Genomic DNA, 23,765 nt, shown 5'->3' on the forward strand with positions numbered 1-23,765 from the left:
ACCCGTGGATTTCATTGTACTTGACATAGAGTGCAATCCTTCATGTCCCATTATTCTTGGTAGACCTTTCCTAAGGACTATTGGTGCTATCATCGATATGAAGGAAGGGAATATTAGATTTCAATTTCCCTTAAAGAAGGGCATGGAGCACTTTCCAATAAATAAAATAAGATTGCCTTATGAATCTATGATGAGGGCTACTTATGGTTTGAGCACCAAAGATGACTATACGTGATTCCATCACCTTATGCCTAGCCAAGGGCATTAAACAATAGTTCTTGTTGGGAGGTAACCCAATGAATCTATCCTTTTTATTTTTGTTTTGTGTTTTCCACACTTCCATAATTACGTTATGATTGTGTTTTTTGTGTTTCTTTTTGCGTTTGTGCCAAGCAAAACCGTTATGATTAGTCTTGGGGATGATCGTTTGGTCATGCTGGAAAAGACAGAAACTTTCTGCTCACGAAAAGAATTTTCTTTTTTTTCTGTAAGAGCTTTTGAGTTGATTCTTTTTGCTGCTGATTTCTACGCAAATTCTTCAGACTGCGTAATTTTTCAGAATTTTTGAAGTAACAGAAGTATACGAAGTATACAGATTGCTACAGACTGGTTTGCTGTTATCAGATTCTGTTTTTGTTGTGTTGGTTGCTTATTTTGATGAAACTATGGATAGTATCGGGGAGTATTAGCCATGGAAGATTGAAAATACAGTAACCCAATATCAGCATAAGTAGAATTCAAGTTTGATACAGCACCTAAGGAAGTGGTGGTTTGCTTTCTTATACTAATGTTATCACGAGTTTCTGTTTAAGTTTCGTGTTGTGAAGTTCTCAAGTTTTGGGTGAAGTTCTTATGGACAAAAATATAAAGAGTGGCAAGAGCTCAAGCTTGGGGATTCCCAAGGCACCCCAAGAGATTCAAGGATGCCGTAAAAGCCTAAGCTTGGGGATGCCCGGGGAAGGCATCCCCTCTCTCGTCTTCAATCCATCGGTAACGTTACTTGGGGCTATATTTTTGTTCACCACATGTTATGTGTTTTGCTTAGAGCATCTTGTATCGTAGGAGTCTTTTATTTTTGTTGTGTCACAATCATCCTTGCTGTACACCTATAGAGAGAGATACATGCACTCACCATGATTTTGTCGAGCTTCACTTATATCCTTTGGTAGACAATTCAGCTCACATGTGCTTCACTTATATCTTTTGAGGTAGTTGATTTTGCTCTATGTGCTTCACTTATATCTTTTAGAGCACGGCGGTGCGTGGCTTGGTAGCTGATCTATGCTATGAAAGTAGTCTCAAAAGGGGTAGTTATCCAAAGGGAAACGAAAACTTCCACCTTCATGTGCATTGAATAGTTAGAGAAGTTTGATTCATCTCAACTAGTTTTGAGTTGTGGTTATGGTAATATTGAAGTTAAATTAGTAAGGTGTTGTGAATCTAGAAATACTTGTGTTGAAGTTAGTGATTCCCGTAGCATGCACGTATGGTGAACCGCTATGTGATGAAGTCTGAGCATGATTAGTCTATTGATTGTCATCCTTTGTGTGGCGGTCGGGATCGCGCGATGGTTTATACCTACCAACCCTTCCCCTAGGAGTATGCGCTGAATGCTTTGTTTCGATTACTAATAAAACTTTTGCAACAAGTATATGAGTTCTTCATGACTAATGTTGAGTCCATGGTTTAGATGCACTTTCACCTTTCACCATCACTATCTTCTTTAGTGCCGTGCAACTTTCGCCGGTGCACAAAACCCACCATTAGCCTCCCTCAAAATAGCCACCATACCTACCTACTATGGCTTTTTCAAAGTCATTCCGAGACATGTGCCACCACGTCTACATTGCCATTGCATGATCATAATTAGCTAGCATGATGTTTCCATTTATGTCTATGCCATGCTAGATCATTGTCACGGTACACTACCGAAGGCATTTCATATAGAGTCATCGTTGCTCTAAGTTTTGAGTTGTAAGTGTGATGATCATCATTGATGGAGCATTGTCCCATGTGAGGAAATAAAAGAGGCCAAATATGCCCACCAAAAAAAAAGAGGCCAAAGAGCCCATTCAAAAAAAAGAGAAAAAGAGAGAAGGGACAATGCTACCACCTTTCCACACTTGTGCATATTAAGCACCATGATCTTCATGATTGAGAGTCTCTCGTTTTGTCACCACCATATAGCTAGTGGGAAATTTTCATTATATAACTTGGCTTGTATATTCCAATGATAGGCTTCCTCAAAATTGCCTTAGGTCTTCATGAGCAAGCAAGTTGGATGCACATCCACTAGTTTTCTTTAAGAGCTTTCACGTACTCATAGCTCTAGTGCATCATTTGTATGGTAATCCCTACTCATTCACATTAATATCTATTGATGAGCATCTCCATAGCTCATTGATATGCCTAGTTAATGTGACCATCTTCTCCTTGTTTGTCTTGCAACCTCCACCACACTCCACACCACTTATAGTGCTAAAACCATGGCTCACCCTCATGTATTGCGTGAGAGTTGAAAAAGTTTGAGGAAGTAAAGGTGTGAAAACAATTACTTGGCCAATACCGTGGTTGTGCATGATTTAAATTCGGTGTGCAATGATGATAGAGCATAGCCAGACTATATGATTTTGTAGGGATAACTTTCTTTTGGCCTTGTTATTTTGAAAGTTCATGATTACTTTGCTAGTTTGCTTGAAGTATTATTGTTTCCACGTCAATAGAAAACTATTGTTTTGAATCTAATGGATTTGAACATTCACGTCACATAAGAGGAGTTACAAAGGACATCTATGCTAGGTAGCATGAAAGCATCAAAAATTCATTCTTTATCACTTCCCTACTCGAGGACGAGCAGGAGTTAAGCTTGGGGATGCTTGATACGTCTCAAACGTATATATAATTTTTGATGGTTTCACGCTGTTATCTTGACAACTTTGGATGTTTTGTTTACCTTTTATATCTTTTTTGGGACCGACTTATTAACTCAGTGCCATGCGCCAGTTCCTGTTTTTTCTGTGTTTTTGACTCTTTTCAGATCTGATTTTGGAACGGAGTCCAAACGGAATAAAATCCCCAAAATGATTTTTTCGAGAACGGAAGAAGATCAGGAGGCTTGAGGACCAAGCAAGTGGGCCCACAGGGAGCCTGATACGTCTCAAACGTATATATAATTTTTGATGGTTTCACGTTGTTATCTTGTCAACTTTGGATGTTTTACGTACCTTTTATATCTTTTTTGGGACTAACTTATTAATTCAGTGCCAAGTGCGAGTTCCTGTTTTTTCTGTGTTTTTGGCTCTTTTCATATCTGATTTTGGAACGGAGTCCAAATGGAATAAAATCCCCAAAATTATTTTTCCCGAACGGAAGAAGATTAGGGGGCTTGTGGGCCAAGCCAGGAGGGCTCCATGGAGCCCACAAGCCCCCACTCCGCCACCAGGGGGAGGCGGCGGTGGGCAGGCTTGTGGCCTCCCTGGCGCCCCCTGACCTAGATCTTGCGCCTATATATTCCCTAAAAATCAAGGGATCCACGCACATACTTTTCCGTCGCCGCAAGCTTCAGTTTCCGCGAGATCCCATCTGGAGACCCTTCCCAGTGCCCTGCCGGAGGGGACTTTGGAGTTGGAGGGCTTCTTCATCATCATCATCGCCTCTCCAATGACTCGTGAGTAGTTCACTTCAGACCTACGGGTCCGTAGTTAGTAGCTAGATGGCTTCTTCTCTCTCTTGGATGTTCAATACAAAGTTCTCCATGATCTTCATGGATATCTATCCTATGTAATCTTCTTTGGCGGTGTGTTTGTCGAGATCCGATGAATTGTGGATTTGTGATCAGATTATCTATGATATATATTTGAGTCTTTGCTGATTTCTTAGATGCATGATTTGATATCCTTGTAAGTCTCTCCGAGCCTTGGGTTTTGTTTGGCCAACTAGATCTATGATTCTTGCAATGGGAGAAGTGCTTGGTTTTGGGTTCTTACCGTGTGGTGACCTTTCCCAGTGACAATATGTCACATCCCTGGATCCCTAACTAGGGTTTATTATTTGTGCTCATGTCTTCTTCCATTGCATTCCAGAAGTTGAAACAAAATCAAAGGAAGTGGTGAAACTCAAACCAAAAACCCTAGCCACTTCTTATTCAAAGGAAATTCAAATCTTGCCAAAATCAATGAACCCAAAATGGCCTTCTTAAAAGTTCACCTTTTATGATAAATATTGAAAATAAGTTATCAGGGGTGAAATCTATTTTCGAATCACTTTTGGCATTTTATTTAAAATCAGAAAGCCCCTGAATTCAACCTTATATTTGAATTCAAAAATATTCAAGTTTTCAAAAATGTTGCAAGCCTCAGGAGTAGTTGGAAATATTCCAACTAACACTCAGGGCTATTCAAACTAATTTTTGAATTGCTTTTTGAAGCCAAAATAAATAGCTAATAATATCAGAAAATAAAATAGAAAACAGAAACAGAAGAAAAAGGAAAAAAAACCTATCCTACGCTTACGTGCAAGGCCCAGCCCACCAGGGGCAGGGTTGTCTTCTTCCTGTGCCTTCTCGCACAGGAGAGATCGACCACGGCAACCCCCTCCACCTCCTGCTTCGCCGTGGCGCTCCCCGATGCCCCGACGACAGCACGACATCGGGAATGACTTCCCCGAACGCATCCTTATCCTCCCCCGCTCTCCATTCTTCCCCCTCCTCTCGGTTTTCTTCTCTCCTCTCCCTGCCGCGATTAGCAGGAGCTTGAGCTCGAGGAGCCCGAGCTCTCTGGCCACAGAGAAGCCTCTCTGAGTGCTCCATCCTCTCCGCCTCATCGAGCTCGACGCGCACGCAAAAGGAATCGGCCTCCCTGAGCTCTGCAACGCCCCATTGCCGTCGTCTTCAACCTCTGGCCGCCGGCAAATCGACGTTGGCTCGCCGGGTACAGCACCTCCCCGAGCCGTCTGAGCCTTCCATCGTCTCCATCGTGAGCTCACGAGCATTTCCCCCCTGTTCCCCTCGTTCTCCTGCACTCTAGCCACGGGACTGACGAGCCCGAGCTCCGGCAGCCGCCTCGTCTCGTCGCCGGCATCCTACGGCCACCCTCAGCCCCTCCTGATGCCCGTAGTGGATGAGGCCGAGCCTGGGGGTCATCCCAGTGCTGTTGGCACTCGATTCCGAGCACCACAACAAGCTCTGGTGCATCTGCGACGAAGATCCGCCGCGGATCTGGTCGTCGCCGGTCAGTCTCTGGTAGGGGACGACGTGGCTGGCCTAATCCCTGTTGTTTAGCACTAATTAGACACTGACAGTGGGCCCTAGCAGTGGGTCAAACCCACTTAGGGGCTGGTCAGCGCGGGATTATCTCCTGTGTCACTGACCAATGGCCCCCACCTGTCAGGTTTGACTTGACCAGGTCGGCTGACCTGCTGACGTAGTGTTGACGTAGTTATGATGCAATAAAGAGAATTTATATTTAAAAGAATTCCAGAAAATTCCCAAAACTTCTAAAAATCATAGAAAATAATCTGTAACTCCAATGAAAATAATTTATTTATGAAAAAGGATCAGAAAAATCCAAGGAATCTGATTTTGATATTTTGAAACATGTTTGAAAATTTTAACATCACCAAAAAGATAAAATGATGAATAGGATAACCTTATTAAATAATTTGGAGTTGGAATTTGAAATCCATTTGAATTCCACTTCAAATATTATGACCAAACCATGATCAAGCACAACCAGCAGCCCAACATACCATCATCATGCATGCTAAAACAAGATTACCTGAGCATCAGGTCGAATCAATTCAAAGGGTATTTGAAAATACCTTGTTTGAAGTGATATTTGAATCTTGATTCAAATCAACTTCAACTTAAGAAATGGTAGCCACATTAGCCTACCACCTTTCATTTTCATGCCATGCTCATGCATCATGTTGTTCATATGATTGTTATTGATTGATGTTGTTTTTACTGGTAGGCCCCGCTCCTCCGGATTCCACCGAATATCCGACTGACGGATATTGTCCCTCTGCTGAGCAACAAGGCAAGCAACCATTTTGATCATCCCGATAAATCCCATGTTCTCGCTCCTGCTCTTATTTCTTGCATTAGGGAAAATGCTTTCAATGCTTTTACCACGTTAGTTGAACCCACTTTCTTTGCATGACCTGTCCTTGTCACAGTAAATAGTTGAACCTTGCAACCTAGCATACCTGGTAGATGCTTGAGCCATGATGTGCCATATCCTGCTATGCATGCTATGCTTAGAGTTGTATATGGTCTGTCATCTGGGTGATGAATAGAATTGTGAGAATGTGTTCAGTAAGTAAATGTTGTGTGGTTGAACCTGATTTGGTAAAGGTACCGGTGAAAGGCTATGTAGGAGTACATGGCGGGTTGTTTCATTGGAACCGTCCTTAGGAACTGAGTTCCATGTATGTAATCCAAGACTAGATACTACCACACGTTGGGATACTTAATTGACCCTCTCGACTTATTAATCGCTTAGTACTCAGTCCAGGAGTTGCAAGTAGTTTCTGGTGTTTATAGTCATGCTGGAGGCCGTGCATAGCGCTGACCTTAGAGGTGGGCTATGATGCGGTAGGCAGTGGCACGGTGTACCAAGTGGCACCCGGATGGTGGACTTGGGAACCTTGCGCACATCGTTTGGGGCCGTGGCGGAAACCTCGGCCGGACTTCCGTGCGGGTTACCCTCAGATAGGCGATAGACCTGGACTAAGTATTAGCGTGGTTAACGGTCGTGGCCGACTCCCTCGCTGGGCTTCCGCTTGAAGGTTGCCGAGGTGCATGACGTGCACATGGCGATAAGTGGCGAGAGCGTGTGTGAAGAAGTACAGCCCTGCAGGGTTATGATCTATTCGAATAGCGCATCCGCGGATATGGACTACTTGGAAACATATGTTGTTCATAGACTATAATGGCTACTCACAAATTTGTCAAGATAAGTGTGAGTGTCGTGGACGGCATTTCCGTATGGAGACGGAATGATTCCACGATGGAGTATTGTTGTGGTGTTAGTGGACTCGTGTGCGAGAAATCAAAGTTGTCAAAACTATTTAAAAATGCAAGTTGTCTAGCCATGAGTCAAATGCTGGCTTTCCGCATGAAACCCCACAATTCCTTATTGATACATTGCATGAGTAGATAGTTTATCCTAAAGTCTTGCTGAGTACTTTTGTACTCACGTTTGCTTAATAAATTGTTGCAGAGGTTGTTAATGACCCTAATGGAGGGTTCTACCTAGACATCGACGACGACGAGTAGCTGGTATCCCAGCTACGATCTGGCCCTGGGATGAGTCTGTAGATAGTCAGGCCATGTGCCTTTATCTTTCCCTCTGTCTGTACTCATACAATTTTAAATCTTCCGCTGGCTTGTAAGAATTGTGTGTATGACTTGTGATGATGGGTCATGAGACCCCTACCTTGTAATATTATGTGTGTGGCTCTTCCGAGCCTTCTAAATAAAGTTGTATGTTTATGGTTATGTTGTGATGCCATCTATGTATCTATACATATCGGTATGCCATGCGTACGTGTATTGTACTTGATATGTATGGGGTTCGAATACCTAGCCGTAGGATTTAGTAGCACTCCTTACAGGGAAATGCCCCTTTGTGACTCCAACGAGCCATGGTAGTTCGTACTGCTCCGGACACATTGGTTGACCCGCATGTGTCCTTCTTAGCTGCCGTCTATGTCCCCTTTGGGGAAATGTCACATGATGTACTGGAGTCCTTGTAGCTTGCTACGACTCATCAACATTCGATGGTGATCGACACCTGCTTTGCTGGGTCATGTATGTCTGTCCCTGTGCGGAACTTCCGCTTTGGTTTATGACTAGACATGTCGATCCGGGTTCTTTGTCATTGGATTGCTAGCGACACAATTGCATACATGAGTCAAAAGGCGCAAACGGTCCCGGCTAAGGTAAGGCTGCAGCCGTGGGGATAACCGTGCGTGAGACCACAAAGAGATGCGATGTGTTACAGGCTGGATTCCTATGGCTTAGGATCGGGGTCCCGACAGCGTTGGCATCAGAGCCTGACTGACTGTAGGATTACTAAGACAAACTGGTCGAAGTTGAGTCTAGAATTGCTTTAGCTATATATAAGGGAATTGTTTGTGGAAGGGAACGTAAGACTCTTGCTTCTCTTCTCAAGTTATTCTATTCTTGTCATCCTCGTCTTTTCTGCGGGGATTAAGGACTAGGTTACTTATCTTCTCTTAGGCTCGTGTTTCTGATTGGTAGATTATAGGACAACGGGTCGAGAGTTACTTCGGGTTTCTTTTATCCCAAGGAAAAGGAAGTAAGTTTTGATGATCAGAGAATTGAACTTGATAGTTGAGTGGTTACGCTATCCTTTTTTTATGGGTTGTCTCAAAATTGTTTTTGAGCATTTACAACCGTTATGCTGCCCAATTTTGTCTTTAGAGCTCTAATGCTTTTGCATTACTCTCTATTTTCAGATGCCTGGCCGTCCTTCTCGTCAGGTGGTTCGTCTGACTAGGTGCATTGATGTGCCATGTCATACGGCCATGCTAGTCAGGATGATGTTAGTGTCCGGTTACCGCCGGTACCCAGAGTACACAGTGGAGGAGCAGTACCGGGATTTTAATCAGAGCCAGTACCTCTGCACTGTTAGGGTATTCCCAGATTACCCTGGAGCTGAGGAGGCGATCCATTGGTCGATTGGGGGTCACTGTTGACATGGCAGTACAAGATGCTGCCTATTCAATGCTCACCATCATGAGGGCTAGACATGCACTGCTGCAGAATTCAGAGTTCTACTATGTTCCTGCCTCTCACCCAGGTGAAGAAGGATACCTCAGTGGGGTCTACTTTGACTCCTCTATGGAGGATCGCTGCTGCAGTCCACTGCTGAGATGCTAGAGAATAGAGACAGGGATGCTCGTGCCCTTCGTATGGAGCTCTATGCTACACGTGCCCGTCTGTGGACGGCTTTGACGCAGCTGGCACCTGTAGTCCAGACAGGGTATGGAGATATGGAGATGATGAACCCTGTTAGAACCCATCTTCTGGCTCATGTTGACTGGCCTGCTATAGGAGGAGTCACCCCTCTCCGGGGACCTCTACTACCACCAGTCAGGGGACCAAGGCCACACCCGTGTCCTTATCGATCCCAGGGGTCTCAGGCTGGAGTATTTCCTGATCCGCAGGTTGAGCTTCCAGGTCATGGAGGCAATCTTTATGAGATGTTATATGCGGATGCCTGAACCGTGAGTGGAAGGATAGTATGGTAGTAGCTGTACTTTCACAGTCCTGTGTGACTTGTGAAGTATGCTTGTGTCGTGAAATGAACTCCGGAGGCATAGATAAATAATGTATAGGAAGCTTGGAAGCCTCTGATGAGTAGTTTCATGTTTTCAGTAGTTTGCTCTTCGGTTAAGGTTGTACTGAACTATGTAATGGTGTGTATGAACCATGGTGTATATATAGCAGTTGCTTGTTACCATGTTGTTCGGATATTCATTTCTGCATTCCATGTGTTCACTGCATTCTTAATTCATAGTTAGTATTGATGTTGATATTGGTCTAAGCTGTGAGTTTGTTTGTGAGGATGGTGTTCACCAGGTTGAACCGTGCCCCTGCTCATGAGCAAGGCGAGGGTAGTCAAGCGTCGCAGGAGGAACTGCCTCACCCGCCCTCTCTGTCGGAAGTTATGCTTGAGGCAGAGAGAAACAAAAGGGAGACCAACCGTCTGTTAGAGCGTATTGAGCAAAATACGGCTCGTCGGCCTAGGAATGCTGCAGTGCCCCTCAATGACTTTGTGAAGCTGAATCCTCCAAAGTTCCATCACTCCGTCGATCCCCTCGACACTGATGATTGGATGTGTAGTATATCGCGCAAGATTCGCTCTGCGAATGTTTCTGAGGCCGACAAGGTGACCTTTGCGGCGTACTTTCTGGAAGGACCCGCCAATCTGTGGTGGGAGAACTTTGAAGCTATGCGTCCTACTGAACCAACAACCACATGGGCAGACTTTAGTGCAGCCTTCCGTCTGCACCATATTCCAGAGGGCCTGATGGACAGAAAGAGAGAGGAGTTCTGTGCATTCACCCAGGGGAAGTTGACCGTGGATGCCTATAGCCGCGAGTTCGGTAACCTCACCCGCTATGCAACAGAGGAGGTGTCTACTGATGCCAAGAAGCAAGCAAGATTCCGTAAGGGTCTGAGCCCTGAGCTTCGTCGTGATTTGCGCCTCCATGAATGTACAAGCTTCCAAGCCCTGGCCAACAAGGCGATCAGTGCCGAGACTGGTCATACTGACTATGAAGCCACAAAGAAGCACTCCCGTGACTTTGGCTCGTCATCTGGTTCCGCGTTCCCAAAACGCATGCTGTGGGTTCCAAATAGTTCTCTGCCGCCAAGATACACTCAGAGGCCATCCTATGGGGTGCCTCAGACGAATCAGACCAACCCTCCAGCAAAAACCTATGGTGGTCCAGCTAGCAATGCTGCACCACGTGCCAATCAGGTGATCTGTTACAAGTGTGGAGAACCAGGGCACTATTCCCGAGAGTTTCCTCAGAATGTGTGTGCACCAAGCAACCCGAAAAGTCCGTTGGGCAAGGCAAGTCGGGCAAAGCTTATTATGTGAAGCCAACTCCTGCACGTGGCCGTGTGAACTATGTTTCAGCAGAAGAAGCTGCAGAGGATCCCGACATCATACTGGGTACGCTCCTTGTTAATCATCACCCAACGTCTGTTCTTTTTGACACTGGGTCATCTCATTCCTTCATTTCAGAAAGTTATGCACAGTTGCATAACAGGTCTTTCTGTGATATGCCAATCCCATTGGTTGTCCAAACCCCTGGTAGTAAGTGGCAAACCTCCAGGATAACCTATGCCAATGAAATTCTAGTAGACAGGCTAGTTTTTCTAGCATCCTTGATAGCCCTGAAATCTTCGGATATCAATATCATCTTGGGTATGGATTGGATGTCAGCTCACTATGCCAAGATTGATACTCATTCTAGAAATGTTCAGCTTACCCATCCCTCGGGTGAGATAGTCAATGTCTCTACTCGAGTTGCCAAATGCCAACTCTATTCCCTCAATGCCAACCCTCTTCCGGAACTTGAAGACATTCCGGTAGTTCATGACTTTCCAGATGTTTTTCCAGAGGAACTGCCAGGAATTCCACCTGACAGAGATGTAGAGTTTGTGATAGACCTTGTTCCGGGAACCGTTCCAATAGCCAGAAGACCATATAAGATGGCACCCCTGGAGCTAGCCGAACTTAAGAAGCAACTAGATGAGGCCTTGAATAAAGGTTTCATTCGTCCTAGCTCTTCTCCTTGGGCTTGTCCCGTCCTCTTCGTCAAGAAGAAAAACGGAACGGATCGGATGGTCGTAGATTACCGACCAGTTAATCTGGTCACCATAAAGAACAAATATCCACTCCCCAGGATCAGCGGTCTGTATGGTCAGCTCGCTGGATCCTTAGTCTTCTCAAAAATGGATTTGAGGTTGGGATACCATCAAATCAAGATGAAGAACGGGGACATTCCAAAAACGGCTTTTGTCACTCGTTATGGCCAATACGAGTACACCGTCATGTCCTTCGGTTTAACCAATGCCCCATCTACCTTCTCTCGCTTGATGAATTCAATCTTCATGGAGTATTTGGATAAATTCGTCGTAGTATACCTCGATGATATTCTCATCTACTCGAAGAACGAACAAGAACATGCCGAGTATCTAAGGTTGGTATTGATGAAACTTCGAGAGCATCGCCTTTATGCCAAGTTTTAAAAATGTGAATTTTGGTTACTAGAAGTGACCTATCTAGGTCACGTAATCTCTGGTAAAGGTATTGTTGTCAATCCCGAGAGAGTTCAAGTTGTCCTTGACTGGACTCAACCTGAATCGGTTAAGAAAGTTAGGAGTTTTCTTGGTCTAGCGAGCTATTGTTGCCGCTTTGTCGAGAATTTCTCCAAGGTTGCAAAGCCTCTAACTGAACTCCTCAAGAAAGATAAAAAGTTCAAGTGGACACCACAGTGTGAGCATAGTTTTCAGGAACTGAAAAGACGCCTGACTTCCGCACCTGTGTTGTTACCACCAGATTTCTCTAAGGACTTTGTTATCTACTGCGACGCCTCGCGACAAGGATTAGGTTGCATTCTCATGCAAGATCGCCATGTGATTGCATACGCATCTCAACAGTTGCGTCCACATGAGGATAATTATCCCACACATGATCTTGAGCTTGCAGCTGTAGTCCATGCACTTAAAACTTGGCGACATTACCTTCTTGGTAATCGTTGCGAAATATTCACCGATCACCAAAGTCTGAAATATATCTTCACCCAGCCGGATTTGAATCTCAGGCAAAGATGGTGGGTTGAGTTGATCACGGATTATGACTTAGGGATAACTTACACCCCGGGGAAGGCCAATGTTATGGCTGATGCATTAAGTCGTAAGTCTTATTGTAACAATTTGATGCTACAACGAGGTCAACCACGTCTCTATGAGGAATTTCGGAAGTTAAATCTTCATATTGTTCCTCAAGGATTCCTTTCTACCCTGGTGGCGAAGCCTACTCTTAGGGATCAAATCATAGCCGTGCAGGCATATGATAAGGGTATATCTCGGATCAAGGAGAATATTGCTAGCGGAAACACTAGGGATTTCTCTATCAGTGAGCAAGGTGTTGTGTTCTTTCACAACCGTTTAGTGGTTCCTAAGAGCAAACTTCTGCGGCAATTGATCCTTAAGGAGGCTCATGATTCTCCTCTCACCATTCATCCTGGTAGTACTAAGATGTATCAGGACCTATGTCAGAGGTTTTGGTGGACTAGGATGAAGAGAGAAATTGCTGAGTTCGTTACTAACTGCGACGTTTGTCGTCGAGTTAAGGCAGAACATCAAAGGCCTGCTGGCACCCTTCAACCCTTAGCTATTCCTGAATGGAAATGGGATAAAGTCAGTATGGATTTCATCACCGGATTTCCCAAGACCAAGAAAGGAAATAATGCTATCTTTGTGGTCATTGACCGTCTTTCCAAAGTAGCTCATTTTCTTCCGGTTCGTGAGAGTATAACAGCTAGACAGTTAGCAGAGTTATATATCTCTCGAATAGTGTCTCTTCATGGTGTTCCTTTGGAAATTAACTCAGACCGTGAAAGTATCTTTACTTCTCGCTTCTGGAAGAGTTTTCAGAATGCTATGGGGACTCACTTATCTTTTAGCACTGCTTTCCATCCTCAATCAAGTGGTCAAGTAGAAAGAGTGAATCAAGTCCTAGAAGATATGCTTCGAGCTTGTGTTATATCGTTCGGTATGAATTGGGAGAAGTGCCTTCCATTCGCTGAATTTGCTTATAACAATAGTTATCAATCAAGCTTGGGCAAAGCTCCTTTTGAAGTTCTCTATGGACGTGGGGGCAGAAGGCTCCGCGGTTGAAGCTTTTCTAAAAAACAACGGGGAGCGACCATGACTGGAGCTGCAAGGACGGCGACCAGCGGCGAGGACGGGACGGCTTTGCGACGCTGCGCGGTGCGGTTTGCGGCGCTGCGGTGGGGACGAAGACGGCTTGCATCAGTGCCGGGGGGATGGGGCCGCGCTCGAAAAAAAAAACACAGATCGAACGGTAGGGCTGGCTGCATCGGGCGGCTAGGGTACGACCGTCGCAACTACTTGGGCCGGCACGCCGGCGCCTAGCAATGCCCATATTCTTTTGGTGTTGCCTCCCAATAGTATACATTCTGATGACGTGCATATGCAGCAGGTTTGCCAGCACTACGTTGAAAAACTCGCCTCTCTTCTTTCCCATCTCCTGTTATTTCTTTGGAACTGTTTCATTTCCATTATAATTAATAGAAAGGTCTTACAAAAATACCAAGCCAAGACGCAAACCACAATAGCAAATGTCATTATGATATTGGTAACACACTACGTTCAGTTGAGACTCAGGTCCTCCATCCCACATGACACATTTCTCAAGTTGATCAACTCCATGGCATGGGCATTCTCGCAAAGGGCAAGCCAATACACACCAGAGAAGACCGGCCACACAAGCCAGCACTAGCCACCAGGCTTCAAGAACTAGTCGCTGTCGCTTTCGCCGTCCGAACCAGGATAGTCAATACAGGTACTACTACCACCACCGTATGCTTCGCTGCTTGGGTGAACAACAGGCTGGTAGTTTTCGCAGCCATAGCAACGCCCTGTAGCATAGATAGACCAAATAAAGAGTTAGACAAATATCAATATAAGATTGTGATTAAGGCATATGTGTGAACAACACAACTGATTGCACCTGATGCAAACCTCGCGAACGATAAGGAAACATGGCAAGAATCAGGAAATAAGCAATATGAACACTATCAAGAAAACCAACAAGGTACCTGTGTCATTTTCCCCAACTATACAGCACATAATCACATCATTCTCACTCCGAAAATAGAGGTCGACTTCAGAGAAGAATAGCTTGGTACTGTCGGCATCAGCATTCTGCTGGTCCTCAGGCTGCTTAGCTGTGAAGTTATAATGGGCGCCGCCCCCTCCAAACTCGTAAAAAATAGATATCACTTTTACCTCCACCAGCTCAAACTGAAAAATGGAAATGGACAGACATGTTTGAAATGCACAATTAGGCTTAAAAGCCATCCCAACTGTCACAGCCTCACATACACGGAGATAAGAGAGAAAGAGAGAGAAAAAGACCTTGGTGTTGTTCGCTCGGTTGTATTTACGCAGGGCCACCTCCGCGTGGTAGCGCGCATCCTTCTGCTTGGCCGCGACTCTTCTTTCGCGGAGCGCGTTCCTCACCTCCAGAGGTTTCCTCTTTCGCATTACAGATGGAATTCCGATGGGAGCTCGGTCAAAGTCACCCTTCCATTTGAGTGGGGGCAGAGGCTGAAACCTCCAAGCATGTTCCTCCATATTGATACCTTCGGGAGTGCTCCTCTCCTGGGACATCCAACCATCTCGATTCCTGATTCATTATTTTGAACTGATTGTTATGCCCCCAAAAAAATCCACATATATCATGTCGTAATGTGAGAAATGATAAGTGCATCATTTACCCAGATGCTTTTCTTTCATGATGAAGGTGCATGCAGGGTTCTCAAAACATCATTAAAAACTCGTCGAGTTTGTTCAGAATTAAAATTTGACAGATTTAGCCATTTGATTTCCTTTTATGATGAAGGTGCATGCAGAGTTCTTGAAACATGTTTAAAAACTTGTCAATATTGTTTAGAATTAAAATTTGACATGATGAATTGAACAGCTGTCAGGTGGGAATGCCGGAGAGAAACAGCTGCATCGCAGAAACGGGCCGAGAACTACATGACAACACAATGAGAGCACAACAAGAGGTTGCTATAATTTATTTTTAACGGATTGCTGAGTGTTTCAGCACAGTTCTAAGCCGGTCACAGATGCAGCTTGCAGTGTAGAATGTTAACGGGAGGAGTTGTGTTAACCAATTTCCTGGAAAAACAGTTTGTAATATAAGCAAAAATGGACGACTTAATACTGGGAACCAGAGTATTTGGGTTATTGATCTTGCAATGACATTTCAGAATGCCAAGTGAAGATGTACAATGGTGTTGAACAAAGAGTAATAAAAAAAAGTAAGAGGTTAGGAGTGTTGAACCTGCATACCTCCCTTTTGAAGCGGCGCATGAGACAGCAACTTGATGGTGGTGTTGCTTCGTCTCCTGTGGCTTGGCATTCAAATTCTCTTTAAGCCTGACCAGAACACATGAGTTAAATAGAATATAGTGAAGGGAACTGTGTTATCGACACATTCTATATATTTCATTCTAATTTCAGTAAATTTTAGAATCAGAGAATGTTTTCGGAATGGATAGCACTGCTCTTTTTTCAGTACAATTCTGTAGAATGCTTATTTTTTAAGAACAAAATCTGGCCAACCATATGGGAACAGGAGAACTTCTGAATTATGATACCCATTTTTCAACGAAAAAACAGTTGGGAACATAGACAAGTTAACACTGGGAACCAGAGTATTTGAGCTATAGATCTGGAAATCACATTTCAGAATGCCGAATGACCATGCACACTGGTGTTGAACAGATAGCAACCCAGAAAAAAAAAACTGAAGATGTTTGGAGTTTTACCTTGCATATCTCCCCTTTAAAGCGGCGCGTGAAAGTGTGACCTGTTGTTGCTTTGGCTCCTCCTCTGGGAAGGCATGCAGCGAATTCCCCTTATACCTTGAACACAGTAAAATGATTTATTCAGCATCACAGTAAAATGAAGCAGAGTCATCAACACAGTCTACTGATATCCTGATTTCAGCAACTCCCGGAATCGTAATGATTTGGTCTCACCTTCTCAGATACACTACTAGTTTCAGCAAATTTCTGGAACTATAAGAAATTGTTCTCAGACACATTAGCAATTCCAGCAATTTTGGAACCACAAGAATTTGCTCCCGTATACATTTGTTCTTCGATTCATTTCCAATGTCAGCACATTTTGGAACGGAAATAATTTGTTCTTCGAAACGGACACACCTAGTGGCCTAGTTTAGAAACGAATCGAACAGGACTAGAGCAAATTGATATGTCAGAACAGCTAGACGGAAGAGATCGCCAGTTAGGGCTCCATGACGTACGTAGGCAGCGGTTCTAGGGGAGGAGGGAGGCGCCGCAGGGGGGCGGCGAGTGGGCGGTTAGGGCTCCGCAGGATGCGTCTGGGGACGCCATGCGAGGCGGCTTCCTCGCCCGCCGTGCCAGAACCGGCGGCCGCGCGGTCGTCCAGATCTAACTGGGACAGGCAGGGGTGAGAGCCGCACCGCCAGCGGTCACGGAGTGGGGAGGGGAGCGGGATGAAGCAGTCGTCCATGGACATGGTTGGTCACGGCGTGACGGCGAGGCGACGCCGGAGGCGGAGGGGGAGGGCGGCGTGGGAGGGTTTAATTTGGAGAATTTTGAAGTATGATGCTACAAAGGGGTACGATTTGTAGTTCTGAAAATAAAAATGGTAATAAGAAAAATAAAATACAATCACTTTTTTATAAATTATCTTAAGATCGACCCCTCTTTGCTAGGTGTGAATTGTGAAGGAGCCAAAGGCGATAAGGAGTGCAGAGGCGCGGTGTTGAACAAAAATGACGATAAAACCGGAGCAAAACTAGGTCCAAGGGGCTGAGTTGAATATATGAAGTAATGAGTTAGCTAAGGAGTATAATAATGAGGAATGAAGGTCAGGTCCTCATTTCACCAACGAGGAGACATGAGACGAGCAACGTGCTTGATTATACATTACGGCATGGCCGGTCATACCTAATCTTCCTTCCATTTCATCGCATCCCCTTCACCCCTCGCATACATTCGATCATGAGTTCATTGTGTTTGTTTTTATGAACTTCTATCTTTAATATTTTTATTAATTCACTTGCGTTAAGAGGTTTTAGGTTTAACGTGATCCCTTTCCATTGTATTATACACGGGACTCTACTAATGTGGGAGCTTCTAATACTGGATTTTGACAGGGACACACAGCTGCCCGACTACACAATTGCTTCATGATTCGTAAACTTGTTGGATTCTTTGTATGTTTTTAAGTTTTAGGTTTTGAACTTAATGAAATCCTAGCGAGTTTTACTAGTTGAAGCTTAGTACAAAATTTAGAACATGTCAAAACGTGGTCAAAGTGATCTTATTTAAAAGCCAAAAATCCTCTCGGTGCCCCGCACCTGCATAACTTAACAGATGAATTTTAAAAGCCAAAAAGTTAGTCTGAGCACATTTTTAAAATCTTTCAGAAAATATAGGAACAGAAAGTCTTCAATAAAACTTTCTAAAACCAATCCTACACTTAAAAAGGCACTATATAAGAAAATAAATCTCATTAGGTTCCGCAGCCGAAATTTCAGTTGAAAAGTAGGCAAGCCCAGGAATTACAGCAGTGATTACCGCAGGGGAAAGGACGCACCGACCAGGATATATACCATAGTTTTAAATAGCACGCTATAGCCCTGCTATAGCCTCGTTATAGCCTTTTCAGCAGGGTGCCGCTAAATGGTATCATGTACAAATATACCGCTATAGCCCGCTATAGCTGATTTAAAGGCTCGCCGCTATTTGCCGTAACCCGCTATTTAAAACTATGATATATACAGATGCAGAAAGCTTTCGCTTGAATGAATCTCCAATGGGGAAAGGGAAAGAACAACGCAGCATATATACGCATACGACGGCACGGCGGAGATGAAATTTGCAGGAGCAGAAAACTTACGAATCCTCCTCCTGGTCGGTGCGGCCATGATCCGCCATGGCCGGCTGCACGTTTTGATCTGCAGTCGTATCGAATCCGCGCGAAACGAAAGGGTGAGGTCGGAGTGCGTCGTCTGCTGGGTTCGTATATGATTTATATCAGCGTCGAGAGAGAGAGGGGGGGACGGCCAACGCGTTTCCGATTGGTGCGGTCGACGGATTGACCCTCCTAATGTTCTCCGGATTTTAACTCGACTGCCATTGCAAGGAAAGAAACGCAGAAATCGGGCACCATCTCTACTCTACTCCTATAAAAGAGGGAGTTCGTGATGATGGTGTGTCTGCCTTCGGGCCATATGAACCATCTGATCTTGAATATAAGGTTGGGATTGAGTCTGAGATGTGTTGTCTCGAGATTTTTCCTTCTCTCGTGAAACAGATCTCTAGCGCCGCCACGGTCGCTGGCTCTCCTCCCCAATCCCAGCACCAACGAATTCTTAATCTGCGCACTCTACTTCGTTGCGTCCCACATGCCAGCCCGCGCGAGGCAGAGCCATTGGAACACTAGGGCAGCGTGCAGGAGCTCCTCCTTCTCTCCCATTTCCTATCTTCAGGCGCGCACAATTAATGGAGCTTGAACTGGGTAGAACGCTGAGCGGGAGTTCTTGGGCCAGAGGAACAAGACGTACGGTCAGGTAGAAGCTAGGCGTGGACATTGGGTATGGCTGCGTGCGGAGGAGGGCTTGCATTGGGATGGGTGCTAGCTGGCCTGGCCGACGAGTGCATCAAGGTTGACATAATGTTGTTATTTTTGCTACTCTGTCTTATACTGCTATTGCATATATAAAGAGATCAGATAGAAAAGCATCAGCCTACTGCTGCGACTTTCTACAAGCTACTACCGGTTTTGTTCATGTTGTTACTTGCCTTACTGATTGCAAGTGGTGCTACTAGCTAGGTATGCTGCTGCTAGGTGCTTGTGAACACGGTGACAAGGGATCGGTGCTGCAGCGGTAGGCGTGTGGTGGCCATGCAGTGGCAGCCGCTACTTAGATACATGCATAATCTACCCAGCAGTGGTGAGAAACAAGACTTTGATCTTCATATATTATATGTAAGCCCCATACACCATATGAGGTCCTCCTTTTGGTGATATCTTCCGGTGAACTTTCTCCATTACCACCCTCTTAACCAGATTGGTTCTGCATTATGCATATGTGGCTTAGAGGGTGTTTGTTTCCAGGGACTTATTGGTTTAGGGACTTAAAAAAGTCCCTATAAGTCCCACCTAAACCAAACACAAGGGACTTATTGGGACTTATTGCGGTGATTTGGGGCTTATCAAATAAGACTCTCAGGGAGGAGCTTATTGGGACTTATCCCGGGCCGGACCTACCCCGCGTCGCTCCAGGCTCGTTCCCCGCACGCCGCCCCGCCTCTCGGTCCAATCGCCGCCGCCGCCCCGCCTCTCGCCCCATCGCCGCCCCGCCTCTCGCCCCGTCGCCCCCCCGCCTCTCGCCCCGTCGCCGTCCTGCCTCGGTTCGTTCTGCCTTGGGACTTATAAGTCCCTGTAAAAAAACAGGTAGGGACTTATGACTTATAAGTTGGGACTTAAAAAAGTCCTAGGACTTATGAAACAAACAGGGCCTTAGATAAGAAAGGAATGTTTCTATCTGGATATTATCCAGGTATTCGTTCTTTATCTAAATCGATTTAGGAGAAGAGATAGAGCGAAGAACAAGCTACTTGTGTGGTACATTTTGGAAATTTAGTACTTTGTTTGTACTGCTTTGTTTTAGGGGATGAAATATAGAGAAGAAGAAATTCCTGTGATGCATCTCTATGAAAGTTGTGACATGGATTATTTTACCTAGGAATTAATGTTGGTGTTGGGTTTGGTCTTCATTCAGTCTTCAGATTTATATGGTTTTGTAAGATTCTCCCTTTTGCAAATTCGATTGCTTAATGGTGTGTACGCCAACATGTGTCTCCCACTGGTTGTGTCCCTTGTGCGCTCACGGACAGTAGCCGAGTCTTCGGGACACGAGGAGTATCCCGTGTTTATTCTGACAAGCATTACAAGCTCTGAACTGTACACATATTACCATGACGAAGCCGCCCCGTCTCATTTTTAGGCTTTCAGGATACGTGCAGCGAGCAGCAGGGGCCGGTCCTGAGATTTCGGGGGCGCGGGCCGAGTTAGAACACGGACCCTTATTATACTGAGAATGGTAGAAGTACAAATATATCAATTAAATGTACGTCCAACCGATGAAAAAACAATGACATGAGAAGGTCTTCAAGAATTTCGTTATAGAGCATTTCCAAATAAATATTTGTGAGGCTATAGATCCCAGGTCGTTACAAGATAACATAGATACAACCGAATCAAGCATTTGGGCTAACACATGAGTATCACAAATGAAATTATAAGGCAAAAACCTTGCTCATAATTGAAATTCATATAAAGAAGAACTGCGTGTCCCTGAAAAAAATGGGATGCTATCTAGTGACTTCCATTTTTTTCTTGTTCAAATCAGATATATAGTATTTCTACAAGCACAACTCAACTCATCAATGCTAGAACAATTCAACCAAAATAGTAGGAGTTAATCAGGGAACCAGACCAGGGTTAGCCCTTCGACACAAAGTTCACCCGGCTAGAATGAGCAGTTAGGACCAAAGCCTACACCCAATAAGCAGAGAGAAGGACGGCCTAGATCACTGACCAAGCAGATAAACATGACGCACATGTTACCTGGTTGTCTCATAATCGAAGTTTGCCCAGCCCCTCCGCCGCCGCCGCCGCTGATTAGACCCTCCGCCTCACCATTAGGCAGCGCAGTGCAACGGGTAGATGATTCCGAAGATTAAGCGCGCAGTTGGTAGGGGTGATCCCCTCTTTCCTTCTTTTTGGATTTCGAAAGAGCTAGAGATCTTGACGTGTTTCCTTCTATTAGAAGATCTCAGCGTAGGTGAGAAAATGGGGCTGATCTCATGAACTAGTAAATGCACTTGCCCAGCCCAGTACACAGAGCAGTACCCAAATTGGGGGCCCCTCTGCGTTCGGGGGCCGGGGCGGCCGCCCCTCCCGCCCCCCTCAGGACCGGGCCTGGCGAGCAGTAGCGCAATCACACTGGCACATCGCCCATGTCGTCTGTGTCGATGCTGCTGTGTTCTGCCTCCACGCTTTGCTTTTGTGATTTCATCCCCCAGGAGGTGCGCCCACATATATTTCATCCCCAATACTGCTTATGTTATTTGCTTATTAATGGATCAACTTGGGTTCTGCAATAGTGGATATGATGTCATCCCCAGTATTACTTATTTGATCATCTTTTTTAGAGATATAGATTAATCGATAGCTTAATAATTTATAATCACCTGAGCCGATTAGCTGATGGGAGATAGGGAGAACGATTGTTGAAAAGCCTTAGGCAGTCTGCTCACAGAATTTTGCATGGGCTAGAATCAAGCAAACACGATCACTTGCATGTACACAAAGTTCTAGATAATGTAAGTGCAGATTTGGACAAGTACCTTTGGAGAAAACTTGTATGCTCTGACATACTTGACCATGCCAAAGCTCATGCATCTGTATTATATCTTCACATGATTCCTATTATCTAGAAGGCGAGCTTCAAATTTTTGTAAATCAGTGTTTCCAACAGTTCATGCTGTTGCTTTACTGTGCTGTCGGTATTTAGATGGATGGTCTCTGTTTTAAATTTCGATACAAGTAATGCACTTCAACTAGTTCTATTTATCTGTGTTTTTGCTGCCAATAGCTGGTATAATTTCATCGCGAGCACGGAAGTACATTAACTCAAACTCTATTGCCGTTAATGGCTGTTGGCCTATGCCCTACAAGGAGAATAAATAGTATATGCCCCTATGTGTCACACTGTAGTTGTGTCGTATGACTATTTTATCATTTTCATCATTGACAGATGCATGTAGCAAATTATCTTTGCAAAGTGTTGTGACTGCAGCGTTTCTCTTGTCAACTCCTTCCTCCCTTTGTGATAAAGTGTTACTTTGCATTTGTTATGTTATATTTTTCTCTGTGTTAATTTCTTGTGTTAACTTCAGATTGTGCATATATAGTGAAACATCCAATTTTTCGAGCCACATCGTGAATGTTTGTTTCCTTGCTATCTATTATCAACATTATCTTCACAGAAACCTGGTTAGTAATTTTTTTCTATGAACGTACATGTGCACTCACCCCCTTCTATACACATATGATTCAGAGCATTGTTTACTTCATATTTTGTTCCATAGGAAATGTATTGGAAGTGTTGTCCATTGTTTTTCTCGTTTGCCTAATATACCATATACCCTCTAAAGGTTCCGTTTTTCCTTTCTCTAAATAGTAAATGTTCTACAGACTGCAATATATACTTCATACCCTTTTTTGGTGACCAGGTTGATGAAGCGAGACCTCCAGGGCTAATATTGTTGGCAATATTTTGAGAAAATGACTAAAAAGGGTATATTATATATGCTTGGCAATTGATTCCATGGCCACATAGGTGCCTAAGGTATGTAACTAAGCATGAATGGGTCTAAAATATTGCTTCACTACTACACGTCCATCTAATCCCACACAAAAAATGGAGAAAGGTAAGCAGCCACCTCCGCCCCTCCCCTCGCACTCGCGACTGCCTCTGCGGCGGCCGCGCCGGCCCCGCAGGACTCCTTCCTCAGCTGCTGGTCCATGCCGCTGCCTCCGCGGCCGGCGCTGGCTTCGCGGCCAGCTGCTCAACCTCGTGTGGCCATTCTGCAGCGGCCGCTTGACGCGGAGCTATCCCGCGATCCAGATTTGGAGTCGCCGTCCCGTTTGCCTTCTCGCTCCGCCAGGTCATCCTCGAGCTTCGTGGAAGTGCTTGAAACTCCGCTGGCAGAGCAACAGGTACAGCTGGCCCATGCCGAGGCCGAGGAAGGAGTGCCCATGCTCTCCCAGGGCATTCATGGCGCCGCGCTGCCGGTTTCTCTGGTGCATTCAAGTTCAAGACCCGCTTCGAGGGAGGGTGCGGAGAGCAGGGAAGGGGTGGATGCGACCGATGACTGGCATTTCGTCCGGCCACACAACGTCCCGCGCCGCCCGGCTTTGGCCACCCAAGCATTCAAGCCCGGATTCAAGGCGCACCCCATCCCAAGCTGGCTTAAAGGTAGGTGCTGCCTCGCACCCGGCCACCGGGCTTCAGGCTGCCGTGACCCCATCTGCTGCTCTCGCTGCCTGGAGAACCACCACCGCGCTCGCGATTGCAGGAATAAGTGGCGCCCGTTAAGCCGCCTCTCCCATCTGAGAGCTCCACCACCACTGCCCCGTCCAGCTGCCGTGACTCTGGAGTTCCCTGCTCCTCGCTTCGGTGCAGGTCGTGGCTGGCCGCTTCCCCCTCCCCAACAAGCTGTTGTTGCTGCTCCAATGGCCCGCAGGCTGGGAGAGGCTGCATCCAGGCCCGAGGTGGACTTCGTGGTGGTCCCGGCCACCCCGGAGATGCAGCAGGAGTCGGCGCTCCTCTCCA

At 45.4% G+C, this 23,765-nt stretch overlaps 1 protein-coding gene across 1 annotated transcript; it reads right to left on the reverse strand.

Moving 5' to 3' along the window:
- Nucleotides 1-13,823: 13,823 nt before the first annotated feature.
- LOC123397905 lies at nucleotides 13,824-16,958 on the reverse strand. Its single transcript, XM_045092427.1, has 6 exons — nucleotides 16,632-16,958; nucleotides 16,132-16,227; nucleotides 15,653-15,739; nucleotides 14,708-14,978; nucleotides 14,389-14,593; nucleotides 13,824-14,208 (listed from the first exon to the last, which is right to left on the reverse strand). Exons 1-6 carry the CDS (start codon nucleotides 16,865-16,867, stop codon nucleotides 14,087-14,089), a joined length of 1,017 nt encoding a protein of 338 aa, XP_044948362.1. The 5' UTR covers nucleotides 16,868-16,958; the 3' UTR covers nucleotides 13,824-14,086.
- Nucleotides 16,959-23,765: the final 6,807 nt, after the last annotated feature.

This window comes from Hordeum vulgare, chromosome 5H, assembly GCF_904849725.1.
Source record: "Hordeum vulgare subsp. vulgare chromosome 5H, MorexV3_pseudomolecules_assembly, whole genome shotgun sequence".
Classification (NCBI taxonomy): domain Eukaryota; kingdom Viridiplantae; phylum Streptophyta; class Magnoliopsida; order Poales; family Poaceae; genus Hordeum; species Hordeum vulgare.

What these genes read in the sequence shown, in the direction of transcription:
- LOC123397905 (XM_045092427.1), bottom strand. Translation starts at nt 16,867, where the DNA reads ATGTCCATGGACGACTGCTTCATCCCGCTCCCCTCCCCACTCCGTGAC. An exon ending in TTAAAGGGGAGATATGCAAG is followed by an intron (nt 15,740 to 16,131) that starts GTAAAACTCCAA and finishes TGTTCTGGTCAG; the next exon opens with GCTTAAAGAGAATTTGAATG. An exon ending in ACCGAGCGAACAACACCAAG is followed by an intron (nt 14,594 to 14,707) that starts GTCTTTTTCTCT and finishes TCCATTTTTCAG; the next exon opens with TTTGAGCTGGTGGAGGTAAA.